Below are 14,868 nucleotides of genomic sequence, written 5' to 3' on the forward strand. Positions count from 1 at the left end.
TATATTCGGCGATTAGCGATGCGAGACAGCCGAATGGGTTTGGCTTTTCTACGATTGACAAAAAGCGTGTCGAGAAAAGCCGCACCGTATACCCGCGCGGCTCTCGAATGCTCGGCGACGCTCAAACGCTGACGCCGTGTCAACGACCTTCCCCGCTTGTTCATGTACAGGGTGGACAAAAGTTGATACGGTGCTACTGTTAATCGACGATTATTGAAATCTCGACGAGTTCGGGCTCGTGAAACTGTCGATACGCGCGATACGGCAATTTCTCGATCGACGGAAATAAAATGTACCGTGGGCGACGAAAGTATTCGAACGCTGGCATAACTTCGACTTCTGTAATATTTATATTTAAATAAATATACATCGAAGGGAGAATATACTTTACGGTGCATTGAAGTAGAGTATGTGAATGTCAAAATGCAAGAAATCTTCGATTTAGTGTAAAATGTTATCTATGTAATTAAAAGAATATGAAGGAACAGCGAATTTGTGTGTGTGTGTGTGTGTGTGTGTGTGTGTGTGTGTGTGTGTGTGTGTGTGTGTAATATAAGTATTCGAATGACTTTGACTCGTTTGATTAATCAATTATGAATCGTCCTGTGTCTCAGAAATTTTTGGCGATGTTAATGAACCAATTACGTATCATTGTAGCAATATTACATTTCGATAAAGTGCTTTGAGTCTAAAAGTGACTTAAGTGGACAGAGAGAGAGAGCGACCGAGCTAGTAAAAGAGAGAGAAAGAGAGAGAGCGACCGAGCCATAGTCGACGTCATCTTTTTTCTAAATAACAAAAAAAGCTGTTCCGCGCACTTTGAAGCGATCTGTAGTAGTGCATTATACATAGATTGTTTAAGTATGCTTTCTTATACTCGCCGCTTTTACTTTCAATATTCACGTGAGATCGATATTATCATGAATAAATGATGCGAACACTTTATTATATCTATTTTACATTTTCTATTTTATTTTTATTATATTTTATTATATTTTATTTTTTATTTTTATTATTTTTGTATTATATTTCATTTTATTGCAACCAAGATCTTTGACATAATCTTCACCCATTCATTGACAATTTTAATTCCATAGCATTTAATTATAGATATTAATCAATACGTACCTCTCGTAATTATTCGTCTTCAGATATTTATTTTAATTGCTGGCGCACGTTCTGCGTTAGAGAAACAAATTTCATATTTATTCGATTCGGCTGCAACGCGCACATGCTCACATAGACACACACACGCGCGCGCGCGCGCGCGCTAGTCCAGCTGTAATTATCATAATAATCACAATTAAAAGAGAACACGGCTGAAAATACGCTAGACCGATCATAATGGCGGAAGTACAATTACCCGGCAAATATTCATTGGCCGCTGCCTCCTGGAAAATGACGGGGACTTATTATTCCCAGCGGTCGTAAAAAAAATTTATTTCTAATTGCTCTCGGCATCCATTTCTGGAGAAAGTTCCGGCTCTACGGCTCGCGATACAGCCGCGATGCGTTTGATCCGTTACGAATCAAATTGTTCATGGTTCGCCGTGACGGTAGACTGGGATATAGGACGGACGAGACTTTGAATTATGGGAAATAATCGATCGGGATGATGCGAACCCGTTTCGAGCGAGATTCTAATAGGGTTGCGATCACTTTGTAATCGGGAATAAAAGTGACACAGAAGTGAAAACACAATGGACCTAATGTTGTTGGAGGCGGTACAGTAAATTCTCCCTAATTTTCCATCGGATTTTCACGCTAGATATTTACGGACCACAAAAAACAATATACAGGGTGTCCCAAAAATGTCTCACAATCCGAAAGTGGCGGGTTCCTCAGGTCATTTGAAGCAACTTTTTCCTTCACAAAAATTTTCCCCGAGGAACCGTTAACGAGTTATTAACGAGAAACAGTGACCAATGAGAGGCGAGCTCGGCTAGCGCGAGGCGACCGGGCCAATGAGCGGAACCGGGCTTCGTGCGCTAGTTGGCCGGGCCGCCACGCGCCAGCCGTCCTCGATTCTTATTGGTCACTGTTTTTCGTTAATAACTCGTTAACGGTGCCTCGGAGAACATTTTTGTAAAGAAAGAAGTTGCTTCAAATGATCCGAGGAACCCGCCATTTCCGGATTGCGAGACATTTTTGGGACACCCTGTATAAAACAAACAGCTTTCCCCAAGCGCGTCTCCCTTATTTTCACGAACACCGCATCTTCGTCAAGATCACAATCATCGTCAAGATCAGCCGCCGCCTAATTCGATGTTCGATTCTACGAAGAAACCGTTTACGAACTCGCGTATAATCCGTTTCGTACCGATGACGTAAAACGGCGTCGTCGGCTGCTAAAGCAAATCGATGCTCCGCTCGAACGTTTATTACACGCGTTCGCGTCTTTGACATTAACGCTCGTGTCTAGGAGAAGGTAATCAACGGTTCTAGGGCTGAGAATCGGGTGAGACGTCGTCGGCACCCTGTTCTCATCGAATGAACGAACGTCGACGTAACGCGTCGATCGCCGCCTTTCTTCTTTTTTAGATCTCGTGTTACGCCTTGGCCGCGAAGCGGCTAATTACAGTAATGTCTCCCTAACTGACGCTCAGATTATGCAGAAAAATGGACAATTTGGGAAGAGGCGATACGATTGAATTGAGCCTTGCGCCTCGTTTTACAGTTACGAATTATCAATAACTATAAAAGGAGTACGCAAGCCTCGAATAATCGCATCACCTCTACCAAAATTGTCCATTTCCGTGGACAATCTAAGCGTCAATTAGAGAGACGATATGGCAACACTGTTGACAAAGCTATATGATTTCTGGATAGTAGCATTCTTCGAACGATACACGTGAAAATTTTATGACATTTTGATGATTAGTTTACAGGTTACAAGTGGTTTTAGTGATCCCAGTTTTGTAATTTTTAGAACAATGGTTAGAAAAGAATTTCGTATATTGATTAAACATTGTTTTTCGATGGGGAAAAATACTGTTGAAGCTAAACAGTGGCTTGATAAGCGTTACGAAGACTCTGCACCAGGGAAATCAACTATTATCGACTGGTATGCGAAAATTAAACGCGGTCGTACGAAAACCGATGATGCTGAACCGGTGCTCTGGTCGCCGAAAATCGGCAGTTGTTCCGAAAAACATAAAAAAAAGTCCACGAAATAGTTTTGAAAGACCGTATAGTGAAATCGCGCGAGATAGCTGACCCCTTAAAGATATCAGAAGACAGCGTGTTTACGATTTTACACAACAATTTGAGCATGTGTAAATTGCTTTCGTAGTACAGTTATGTCTCCCTTACTGTCGCTCAGATTCTGGAGAGAAATGGACAATCTGGGAAGAGGAGGCACGATTATTCGAGCAGCTCGTTTTTATAATCGTTGACAATTCGTAACTATAAAAACAAACAAAGCAAAGCTCGAACAATCGCATCTCCTCTTCCAAAATTGTCCATTTCCGTGGACCATCTAGACGTCAATTAGAGAGACATTACTGTATGCTGGAAATCCGGCGACTTTTTTCGCAAGCTGCGACCGCGTGCACCTCTTCTGTTCCAGGGAGAAAGAAGCGAGGATCTTCACACTTTCCTGCGCACCCTGTAAAGCAAAGTGAAAACAACGGTAGAGGTCGGTGCTGCGTCGACTTCGTCCCGCGAAACGCTTTCACCGCGAACGGTTTATATTTACAAACGGCATTTGCAAACGGTAACGTATACAATTTATTGCTCTCTCTCTGTTTTCTTTACACGTGTACAGACACACACGCGCGCATGCACGCACTCACACACACACACACATACAGAGGCAGGTATAAGGTACGATGACAGCGATCGTTCGTCGGTAAACACTCGTTAAAGAAAAAAAACGTTGGAAAGGTGAGAGTATGTAATGAATAATTAGTGTGATTTCTCGCTGGTAGGAGACGCCTACCGGTGAAAAATTCCGGGGACACCGTAATTATACGAATTTTATGTCGTTACTTTTTCAGCGAAAGTATCGCATAAAAGGCAACACACGGCATTATTATTATTATTGTTGTTATTGTCATTATTATTACTATTATTATTATTACTATTATTATTATTATTATTATTACTACTATTCTTATTATTGTTATATACGCAGTTACAGCGAAGCAGTAATTTCCCTTCGCGAGAAAGATTCGCTCGAGCGTCGAAGAAAAAACGACCTCGCGAACGAGTCGCCGGACCGAGGAGGATGTCTGTTTGTTGGTTTACAATTAATATGTACAATCGAGAACTCCTCTCGAGATTAAACAATTAAGGCTTTCTCCTTCGGCCACGGCCCAGTTGGTCTTCGAACAGCCAGCAACTCACAACGCGACGGAAAAATCTATTAATAGACTGCGGATTTTACGCGTTCCGAACCAAAACGGTGAAACATAAAAAACTGTTCTATCGTTCCAGATTCATTACTCTGATTGGAAAATAGATCGATCTTTAATTGTTTATCAATTTATCAATCTATCAATATATAATTTTTTTATCGATCTATCAATTCATCAATTTTTATCAATCTGTCAATTTATCAATCTAACAATCTATCAATTTATCAATTTATCAATTTATCAATCTATCGATCTATTAATCCATCAATCTATCAATTTTTATTAATCTATCAATTCATCAATTTTTTATCAATCTGTCAATTCATCAATCTAACAATCTATTAATCTCTCTCTATCAATTTATCAATTTATCAATCTATCGATCTATCGATCTATCAATCTATCAATTTATCAATCAATCAATCTATCAATCTACCGATCTATAAATTTTTTCTCAGTCGTCGTAAGATCTGCAGTCCGTCCATAAGCAAGCCTCTAATTGAACTGAAATTAATTAGCCTGAAATTGAACGCAGGCGAATCGACAATCGCAATCGAATAAAGTACAACACGCTTATTATCTATTCCTTATTAACCTAGACGATAAATTTTAACTAAACGATGCATCCGCGAACTCTTCGCGGAACTATTATTTTCAATATACAAAAAACAAATGTGCCGTTCGTTTGATTCTCTAAAACTCCCGTTTACTCGATAGAATGCATCGCCAAGCGTGAATAAACATATTCGTTCGGCAAAAAAGTAATTCCAGTTTTGTACTGTGAAGTAAAACTCATTTTTTCCTTTCTCTTTTTTACACAAAGAATAAATATTAGTCAATTATTATACATTCTCTTCTCATTTCGTTCGACGACCTTTCCGCCATCTTTTAAGCAGCTTCGCGATCCCGCGCTCGTAGAAAATGTTGATCCTTATCAGCAAAAAGGAACTGAAGCAAGTGCGATTCAAGGTCATCGTCATTTCAGTTACACATTTTCAGCGATTCTTTAGTACTTTATTAATATCATTGGAGCTTGGTAATATTATTGAAGCGACGTTGCATCCCTCATAATTAACTCAATATAACCCTGACTTTTGGCACCATTAACAAAATAACAATTTATTCCAAAATTCGCAAAACTCTTCGAACGGTAAAATAATCAAGTCAAAATAATCAACCATAAAAAGTCTTTTGGCGATAAGGATCAAGATTCTTCCGACCGCGAAATCGTGCAGCTTAAAAGATGGCGGGAGGTCATCGAACAGAACGAAGAACATACGCTCGACCAAAGTTTATTCTTTCCATACAAAAACAAAAAACAAGTTTCATTCGACGCTACAAAACCAAAATCACTTTCTCACCAGCCGAATACGATTACACAAGAACAACGATCGCCGATTTCATTCATCGCCGCGTCTCAGACCTTCCCTTTGTTGATCAACGATCTTCTAGCATTATTGGGCCCGCCGTGGGCCCCATTGGCGTACGCATTGTTCTCGGACAGCTTGTACATGTAGTCTCTCATGGCGTCGACGTACAGCTGCTGCGAGCGTAGCTTCTCGTCCTCGTAGAACTGCGTCAGCTGGTCCTTGTCCCGAAAATAATTCTGATTGCCGCCGCTGACCGGCAGCTGTTTGTTCTTCATCAACAGCCCGAGAAAATTGTGCATCTTCGGATGATTGATGCCGCGATCCTTGCCGGCTTTCTGGCCGTTCGAGAAGACGTTTCTCTCCGGCGGCGAACCGGCGAACGGCGAGTACGAGTCGAAGGGCGGTTTCCTCGGCTCCGAGTGCTCGTAGAAGCTCTCGAACTGAGGCTTCTCGAGGAAGCCCGGCTCGAGGTTGCTCGCGGAGGTCTCTAGACCGCCCGATTTCGGAGATAAATTGTGTCTCGAGTGGCTCCTGGGCCCGTGGAAATGGCCGTTGTACCTCGACGGCCCGGAATTGGGCCTCTTCTTGCCCGGTTTATCGTGATAATGCCCTTTTCCACGGGTGCCCGAGTGCGGGGGCCCCACGAAGTCCCTGACGTGCTTGTTGTCCCGGAAGTCGCTGTGGGGCCCGAACGGGAACTTGTCGGAGTCGCCGGGCCTGCGATGCCTGTGCGGCCGGCCGTGGTAGCCGTGCAACGAGTCGCTCGGCTGGTTCTTCAGCATCTGCTCCAAGGCAGCCAGCAGCTCGGCGTCGGGCTTCTTGCTCGGGTACTCGGCCGTCTGCAGCTTGGTTTCGCTGTGATGCGCCTCGTGATCCTTGTTCCGCTTCGACTCCGACAACGAGGCCTTCAATCTCTGCAGCTCGTGCTTCAGCTTCGCGATGTCCGACTCGGTCGCGTTCTGCCGATGGCCGCCCGGCTTTCTGTCGTTGTTCCACTTCTGCGAATTGTAGATAGTCTTCAGGGACTCCTTGAACATCTGCTCGGCGTAGGTCTCCAGGTCGGAGTTCAGCTTCGGCTTGGCGTACAGATCGCTCTGCCCGTTCACCGACGGCTTGAAGAAGTTCCCGCCGGGTATCAACGGAACCAAATTCAAGTTCTGCTGCAGCGGTTCGCTGGCGTGGAGCTTGCTGTTCAACGCGTTCTGGTTCTTCACGAGGTCCATGTTCGGCACGAAGTTGATCGGATTGAACATCGGCCGCTCCTGCAACTGGTAGCCTTTCGGGTCGCTCATGTAGTTCTTCATGTTCGTTGCTTCGGTCACCGCGTTGTCCGTGGTGCTGGACAAAAGCGCCGGCCTCGAAGTGACCACGCTGGTCGTGGTGAACATGGGGAACGGCGTGGTGAAGACCGCGGCGGGATAGTGCATCGCCTCGTAGGTGTTTATGATGGCGGCGTCGAGCGGGCTCGGTTTGATGTTCGGATTCAGGATCTCGACGTTCCTGGTGCCCACGTAGGGCAGCTGGGCGTTCTCCGCGGCACCTGGACCACCTCCTGGCGACAACGCGTTCACCGTGTTAGCGTTGTTGATGCTCTGGCTGGCGAGGTTGTCGATCATTTGATAGGAGAACGAGGGCAGCTTGCGCAGCGTCGACGCGCCGTTGTTGTTGTTGACGAACTGTTGTTGCTGCTGCGGCTGTTCCCGGGACTGCTGTATCATGTAGTTGGCACCTTGAAGAGCCTGCTGGTTCGCTGTTATCGTGGTGACCGTGGGCACCGGTTGCAGCATCGCCGGCAACAGATGATGCGTCGTCTGGATGTACGTCTTCGTCTTCGGCGCGATGTTCACGTTCTTCAGCAGCTGCTGATAGAGGCTGGTCTGCGGCTTCGCGATCTGTTGGCCGTTCTGCAAATAGTAAGGGTCACCGTTTACAGGCTGACGCGGCTCGCTATGGCCGAACGACAGGCTAGCGGTCGCCAAGAAGTTCGCGGTGGTGCCCGGATAGACGGGCTTCTTGTTCTGGGGATCGGCGGTCACCAAGTTAATCTTCGCGACCGGGACTGTCTGAGGCGTGGCGGGTGTCACGGTGGGCATTGTCGGGATCGTCTGTACCTGCATGTTCCCGTGGCCGAACACGTTCTGCCCGTGCATGCCGTGCGGGTTCACCTGGATGTTGAAGTCCGGCGGCGCGTGCACCGAGGTCTGCACCAACGTCGGCACCGTCTGAAGAGCCGGCTGCGGGACTATCAGCTGCGGCACCTGGCTGGTCGGCTGCACCTGTTGCATCTGGTTCACGTAGCCCGGCCTCGGCGAGACCGTCGCCTGCACGTCCTGGATCGGGATGCTCTGCAAGCTCGTGCCCGGCGTCACCGCGAACACCGGCGCGACCGTGCTCGACACGTACTGCTGCTTCAGGTTCGACGAGTACTTGTCCTGGTCGTTCAGCACCGCCTGCATCGGGCTCTGGAAGCTGCTCTGGCCGACCACGATGTCCGGCACCGGCGTCGACATCCTGTATTTAGCGCCGTCGTCCATCTGAGGCGTGCTCACGACAGAGGCCGGCGTGCTGATGGAGTTCACCGGCGTCGCCGAGACGATGTTCTGCAGGACCGCGTTCGACATGTCGAAGCCCTGGCTGTTCCCCAAGGCGGTCGCATGGTCGAAGTTACCCAGAGGCACTAGGTTCACCTTGACCGGGACGATGAACTTCGGCTTCTCCAGCTGGCCGATCTCGACGCCGCTCGAGTGCGAGATCTCAAGGTTCGGCGAGATCTGGTTCCAGCTGCTGCTGGGCTTGAACTTGCCACCCTGCTGAGACTTGTGGCTGTGTCTGGTCTCCGCAAGTCTGCCGTCGTACCTCGTCTCCTCGTAGCTGTCCTCCTGGTCGCGGTTGCGTCTGTCCTCGTCCGACCAAGAATTCCCTCGCAATCTCTGCCGGTGGGAGGACTTCGTCCTCGAGGAATGATGTCGCTTTCCCTGATGCTCGTACTCCATGCTGTCGTCCATCGTGCCCCGGTGCTCCTTGGGGAGCCTCTTCGCGGCGTCCGAAGGCCGTCTCCGGCTCTTCTGAACTCTTCTGGGCCGCTCCGTGTAGTCCGCGTAGTCCCCGTCTTCGGACACGTCCCTGGAGTCCTCGTCGCTCCGGAATCTGCCGTCCCTGTCGTTGATGGTGTAATGCTGAGACACCTCGGAGCTGGCCGAGTCGATGAACCTCGAAGTTTGGTAGTCTTCGAGGCCAGAGTCGGGCATTCTGGACCGCTCGAAGCTGTACTCCGCGACGACGACCGGGCTGGTGAGTCTTTGGTTGTTGTTGCTGGTTTGCGAAGTAGCTGCCACGTTGTCGTAGACGCCGTTGTAGCTCTTTAGAGGGTTGTTCACCTCCTGGCCCGTCCTCGGCAAGGACGACGACGACGAAGTCGATGCCTGTCCGTTCTGTCTGGTGGCGCTCTGCCCGTGACCGTCGTAGCTGATGGCCTCTTGCTGATGATAATTGCCCGGGACTTTCTCCTGGCTCGACTTTTCCTTCTCCCGAGGAGGATAACGATGATTGTAAGCGGACTCCTCAACGTTCCCGCTCGAAGCCGAGCCGTAGTTGCCCATGTAATCGTCGAGCTTGTGGCCTCTCGCTTTGTTCTTCTGCCGCGAAGAGGTGCGAGCGTCGTCCACGGACTCGGCGGAGACGGGATCCTCGTAGAAGTCAGGGTAATTCGCGACCACCGGAGTGTCGTTGCGGACCTTCAGCAACTCGAAGTCGTTCTGCCCGCCGCCGCTGTACTCGAAAGACCTGCGGTTGTTCGCGCTTAGGCGAGGGAAGCTCAGGAATATCCTGGCCTCCGTGGAGTAGGCTGGGTCGTTCTCGATTCCTTCGGTGTCTTCTGGGTCCTCTGGGTCTTCTAGGTCCCCCGGATCCTCCGGGTCCAGTGTCTCCTCGTCGCTGGCCTCGCTGAGCGTCTCCCTGTCCTCCGCGGTGAAGTTCCCCGGCTCGGATAAAGAGTTCGTCCAGGAGACGTTGCTCGCCGGCTCCGGCTGATCGATCAGGTCGGTCGTCTTCGTGGTGGACGTGCCTACTATCGGCACGAACCCGTTCGAATTTTCGTAATGCATCGTTGTGTCTATCGCAGATTCGATCAGCTGATCGTGGAACTTCTCCTCGCGTGCTCGCTCGAGCTTCTCCGCTTTGACTACGTTCTCCGACGCGGTCGCGATCTGATCCAGCGCAGCCACATCCTCGCTCGTCCCTAGCGCGTGTGGCCAGCTCAACGATAACAGAACAACCTGCACCGAATATCAAATGATTAGACAGAGAGCTGCAGGTCGACGGATCGGCTCGACGAAAGAGTGAATAGGGCCGCCATTGTCGCGGCCATTTTATCGGCGCCGCGTCGAGAGGGCCGACGCGGAACTTCGACCGCCGTTCCTGAGCACTCTAAGCGTTTTATTGGGCAGTAAGGTTTACAGATGCTCGAGGCCATCGGCTAAATATTATTCTCACGAGGGACTGTCTTCTGAACGGTCTGTGCTAACGCGTGGAGAAACTTTAGGGCCGAGGGACGCTGAAACTTTTTCACGAGGGACGCTCTAATTGTTCATTCGGTGATGATTTATGGCTAAAACTTCGTCTCTATCATGTGCGGCCAGCTCAACGATAACAGAACAACCTGCACCGAATATCAAATCATTAGACAGAGAGCTGCAGGTCGACAGGTCGGCTCGGCGAAAGAGTGAATAGGGCCGCCATTGTCGCGGCCATTTTACCGGCACCGCGTCGGGATGGCCGACGCGGAACTTCGACCGCCGTTCCTGAGCAATCTACGCGTTTTATTGGTTATGAAGGTTTACAGATGCTCAAGGCTATCGGCTAAATAATATTCTCGCGAGCGACGATCTTCCGAACGGTCTGTCGTAAGCACAGTAAAAACTTCAGGGCCGATTTTTCACGAGGGACGCTTTAATTGTTTATTTGGTGACGAGTCGCGACTAAAACTTCGCTCTAATTATCAAGGCCGAGGTTGATACTGATTTGCAATGGTTTCAATTTGCAAAACGAAGAGCGTCGGGAAGAAGATAGTTTATCCCTTTGCAGTCGGAGCCATTTGAACTCGAAATCCAAAATAGTTTTTTGAACCTATAGTGTTCCTATTTTATATGAAATAGAATTTTGTAATTCGTGCGACAATTACGCTATTAAGAGTTTCATAAATGTAAACAAAATTTGATTAACGTTATTTTCAAACGTGACAGAACAATTTTTAGTGGCGAGAGTCGCCACTCGACTGCAAAGAATTAACCCTTTTAATGCGGAAAGACGATACAGTACACTTTTGTTTTTGGCATGATCTCGTTTATAGTCGTTCATTGCCAGAGTCGCGATTCAATAAAGAAGATTTTCTCAAAAGTGTTCTATTTTGTTATTCCTTTTGAATTTCGCAACGATATAAATTCAACCGATATTTGTTTCATTTTTGAAAATGAAAACAGTGTGAAAAATTCCATATCGGAGTTTATTGATTTTTAAAATCAGAATTTCTTTAAGACAGGCATCTGTGCGTTAAAATCCCGTTGGTATTGAGGTAAAAATTGTATCGAGGCAAACGGAGCGTATTTTGATTAAATAAACAGCTCTTGAAAAAAGATACGCAGTTTTATGCATTCGCTTAAAAATCCGACATTTCATACGCACCGACCTAATAAATCACAGCTGAAACTTCGCTCTAATTATCAGGTCTACCGTTGATACTAACTTTCGACTTGCGAAGCGAACTTTACACTCGAGTGGCGACTCTGACGCACCACTAGAAATTGGTATACTATTTTTCAAAATCATTGTAAGAGCATCAGATTCCTTTACATATAAAAAAAAACTGTTAAAATTGCATTGTACTTGTCAATAGGCTCAATTTCACATGCACGAATCGCAATAAATTGTATAAAATAGAAATATCGTCGATCAGAAAATGTGTTTTGGATTTCGAATTCAAGTAGCTTCGACTGCAAAGAGTTAAACGTCATCGTGGAAACTGAAACTGTGACTCGAGAGCTTTGTCTCTTAACGTTTTCTGGTTCCTTAATCGATCTGCTTGCACCTTCTCCTAATCAATTATCCGTATTACCAAATTCCTGAATACGATTATACCTATAATTTACCTATTTAAAAACTGAAATTCAAAACGAAAGATACAAAATATCCGTTCGTTTCAATTTCGCTTCGACCAAGTGCATCGTTGTGCAAAGAAAACAAAAACACCGAACAGACACTGCAATTTTGGGCAATAAACTTACCGCTCTCATATTCAGAACCTTTTATCCAGAACCATTCATTCGGAACCTTTTTATACTAACTACTTCTGTCCTAACACCAGGACGATCTCGAAATTTAGGGATCCATCGCGAAGGACACCGGGCGGCGAACGGCGGGGTGCGAGAGCACGGATCGGAAGAAAGCCACGCGAGAAGAAAGCGCGCCGATTATTGGGAACTTAAGGTAATGCCACAGCTAAACGGATTCATCGGCGAAAATAAGTGGCAGTCAAGGGGCTGACCTAGAAAAGAAAAGCAGAATAGAAAAGTAAAATGCGAGGCGGCGTGCGTGTGCACTACAACGGCCAAGGACTGAATGTGCACGGAAGCAGATCCACCAGTACTTTCTCACCGATTCGAGTTGGAATCTCGCCTCGATTCGGATTTGACAGTCTTGTGTAACTGATCGAACGATCTAGCGACGAGATCTGCCAACAAAACTGTATAAAACTGCCGAATAGAACGATCGCGAGCCGAGGCTCGCGTTCGAAAATTAATCGACAGCTGCGCCGTTCGCGGTTCTTCAACGAAGATTCGCTAACTACAGTAATGTCTCTCTAATTGACGCTTAGCTTGGAAAGGAAAATGGACAACTTGGGAGAAAGAGGCACGATTGTTCGAGTTTTGCGCCTCGTTTTTATAATTGTTGACAATCTGCTATTATAAAAAAGAGCCGCGAGACTCGATCAATCATGTCTCCTCTTCCCCAAATGTCCACTTTTGTGTAGAATCCGAGCGTCAATTAGGGAGACATTACTGTAATCCTTTTGTTCGCGACGCCCCGAAGCATCGCAAAGATAAAATAACGTAAATGTGAAGCAACGACAGACAGCAGAAAGATCTAAGCAACGAGAAAAGAAAGGAGGATCGAGCTTGATACGGTGTCTTTTCGATCCGCCGGAGAGCCACGGTTGAATTCCCGTCACGCGTTCGCCATTGTCGATGGGGTTCGGGAGAAATCTCGAGCACGGCGTGCTTCGTGTGGCTCCACAGATAATTGGGTATATAAGAAGAAATAATCATGGTTAATAGCTGTGACTGTGCCGTGGAACCAAGGCGCGAGAGATCCTCGACCGATGAATTTCAATCTACTTTCGACGAAATCAAAATAGTCCGACACGGAAGATTTCATTCGCCGGCGAGCGCACGAGGAAAGTACAGAGTAGCCTCTCTGTTAATTGGCCATCGCGGCCGCTCGGTTAAATTGGGGAAAACACCGATGTCGAAATATTAAGAAAGAAAGTGTGCCCCAGTTACGTGCGCGCGCGCGCGCGCACCCGCATCGATGCACTCCGAGAACCAATTTCGAATGATTCTAATCCGATCCCAGCGATATCCCGCGTACCAATGGCTGACTATTTTCGAACCTAAAAAACAGAAAACACTGTTCGAACTTGTTCACAAATTTTCGGTTCCGAATTCTACGGTTAAAACGGACGGTCTATCGTGTCGCGGTCGCGACGAATCAAAATCCATCGGGCAGCTCACACCCGAAATCCGCGAAATTCGCCGGTGATGCGGCAAAATTCGCCGGTTATGCGGCGAAGTTCGCCGGCGATACAGCAAAATTCGCCGATTACGCGGCAAAATTCGCAGCCGTCGCGGCAAAGTTCACCGGTAATGCGGCAAAGTTCGCCGGCGATGCGGCAAAGTTCGCCGTTGATGCGGCAAAGTTCAACGTCGATGCGGCAAAGTTCACCGGCTATGCGGCAAAATTCACCGGCTACGCGGCAAAATTCGCCGTCGACGCGGCAAAATTCGCGCCGCCGCCGCGTCTACTTACGAGATGGAACAACATTTTGTGGAACGGAGCGGCCTGTGTTTCCCTCGGGCACGGAATGTCACACAGAATCAGGAAGGGCCGATCGTCGGTACGTGGTTTCGCGTAGAACACATTGATTGCGGCTCCGGCGGCTTCGTTTCCCGAGCTTCTGCGATCCGTGGGATCCTGTGAGGCGAACCTCCGCGCGAGAACTGAGCCACATAGTAGACACGCGATTTTCTTTATACACTCCGGTGGTCAAGTGAAAAATATCGTTCTAAATATTATCCTACAGTCCCGCGAACGGGAGGATACTTTCATTCGCGACACGCGACCATGGCTGGGAAATTGTTGGCCGCGCGCTGGAAGCCGCAGGATGCGATCCTCGGTCATTACCGTCGGCGAATTTGCTCGCGAAGGGAAAATTAATCTTTTCGGTATGTAACCGGAACGACGTGTCGATGTAATTAAGTGCAATTTTCGTGCTAACGACACGTGTCGCGTGTCTGTCGCCGCGATCTTGAAAGTTCGGGTCGCGCTTTTCTTCGCAAAGCGAGAAACGGCGAACGGCTTGGAACAAAGTTATCGGCGCGGAATATACATAGTTATCGATGATTAGGGTAGGCATGTTGGTATAGCACGGCGCATACTATAGAACGATTCACCTGTGCGGTCAGTAGTTTTCCGTTAGGCATTTTATGCGCTCTAAAACGCACGCATTATGCACACCGCGCTCGCTCCTCCCGATGCAACCAGCCTCGCGAGATAGAAACGACGGCCGGCTGTCGGTATGCCGCGCGACTATACTCGGCCGTGTAAGAGCCGGCTCGGACTTGGCAATCGCCACAGTTTAATGCTTTCTGTCTAATTGCCGTGCGGTTCGCAGAGATATGCGGAGATATCATCGCCGCCTCTCCTTGTGAAAACGTGGAATTAACTGCGCCCTACGACCATCGCCCGTTGTTTGCTCGTCTCCGTCTAACCAAACAATTAACGCTAATTGCCCGCAGCCTCGCGAACGTGTCGCGGCCACTTAATCTTCTTACTTCGACCGCTCCCTTTGACTGTGAGATCTCAGCCTT

The 14,868-nt window shown here is 47.8% G+C and overlaps 1 protein-coding gene across 2 annotated transcripts; it reads right to left on the bottom strand.

Moving 5' to 3' along the window:
* Positions 1-3,705: 3,705 nt before the first annotated feature.
* On the bottom strand, positions 3,706-14,014 carry LOC117227874 (uncharacterized). 2 transcript variants are annotated; one of them, XM_033483418.2, is made up of 3 exons: positions 13,808-14,013; positions 7,840-10,002; positions 3,706-7,632 (listed from the first exon to the last, which is right to left on the bottom strand). In XM_033483418.2, exons 1-3 carry the CDS (start codon positions 13,820-13,822, stop codon positions 5,776-5,778), a joined length of 4,035 nt encoding a protein of 1,344 aa, XP_033339309.2. In that variant the 5' UTR covers positions 13,823-14,013; the 3' UTR covers positions 3,706-5,775. The 2 variants fall into 2 exon arrangements, with proteins under 2 accessions (XP_033339309.2, XP_033339308.2); XM_033483417.2 differs by having other exon boundaries at positions 3,706-10,002; positions 13,808-14,014.
* Positions 14,015-14,868: the final 854 nt, after the last annotated feature.

The sequence above is a fragment of the Megalopta genalis genome, chromosome 8, assembly GCF_051020955.1.
Source record: "Megalopta genalis isolate 19385.01 chromosome 8, iyMegGena1_principal, whole genome shotgun sequence".
In the NCBI taxonomy this organism is placed as follows: domain Eukaryota; kingdom Metazoa; phylum Arthropoda; class Insecta; order Hymenoptera; family Halictidae; genus Megalopta; species Megalopta genalis.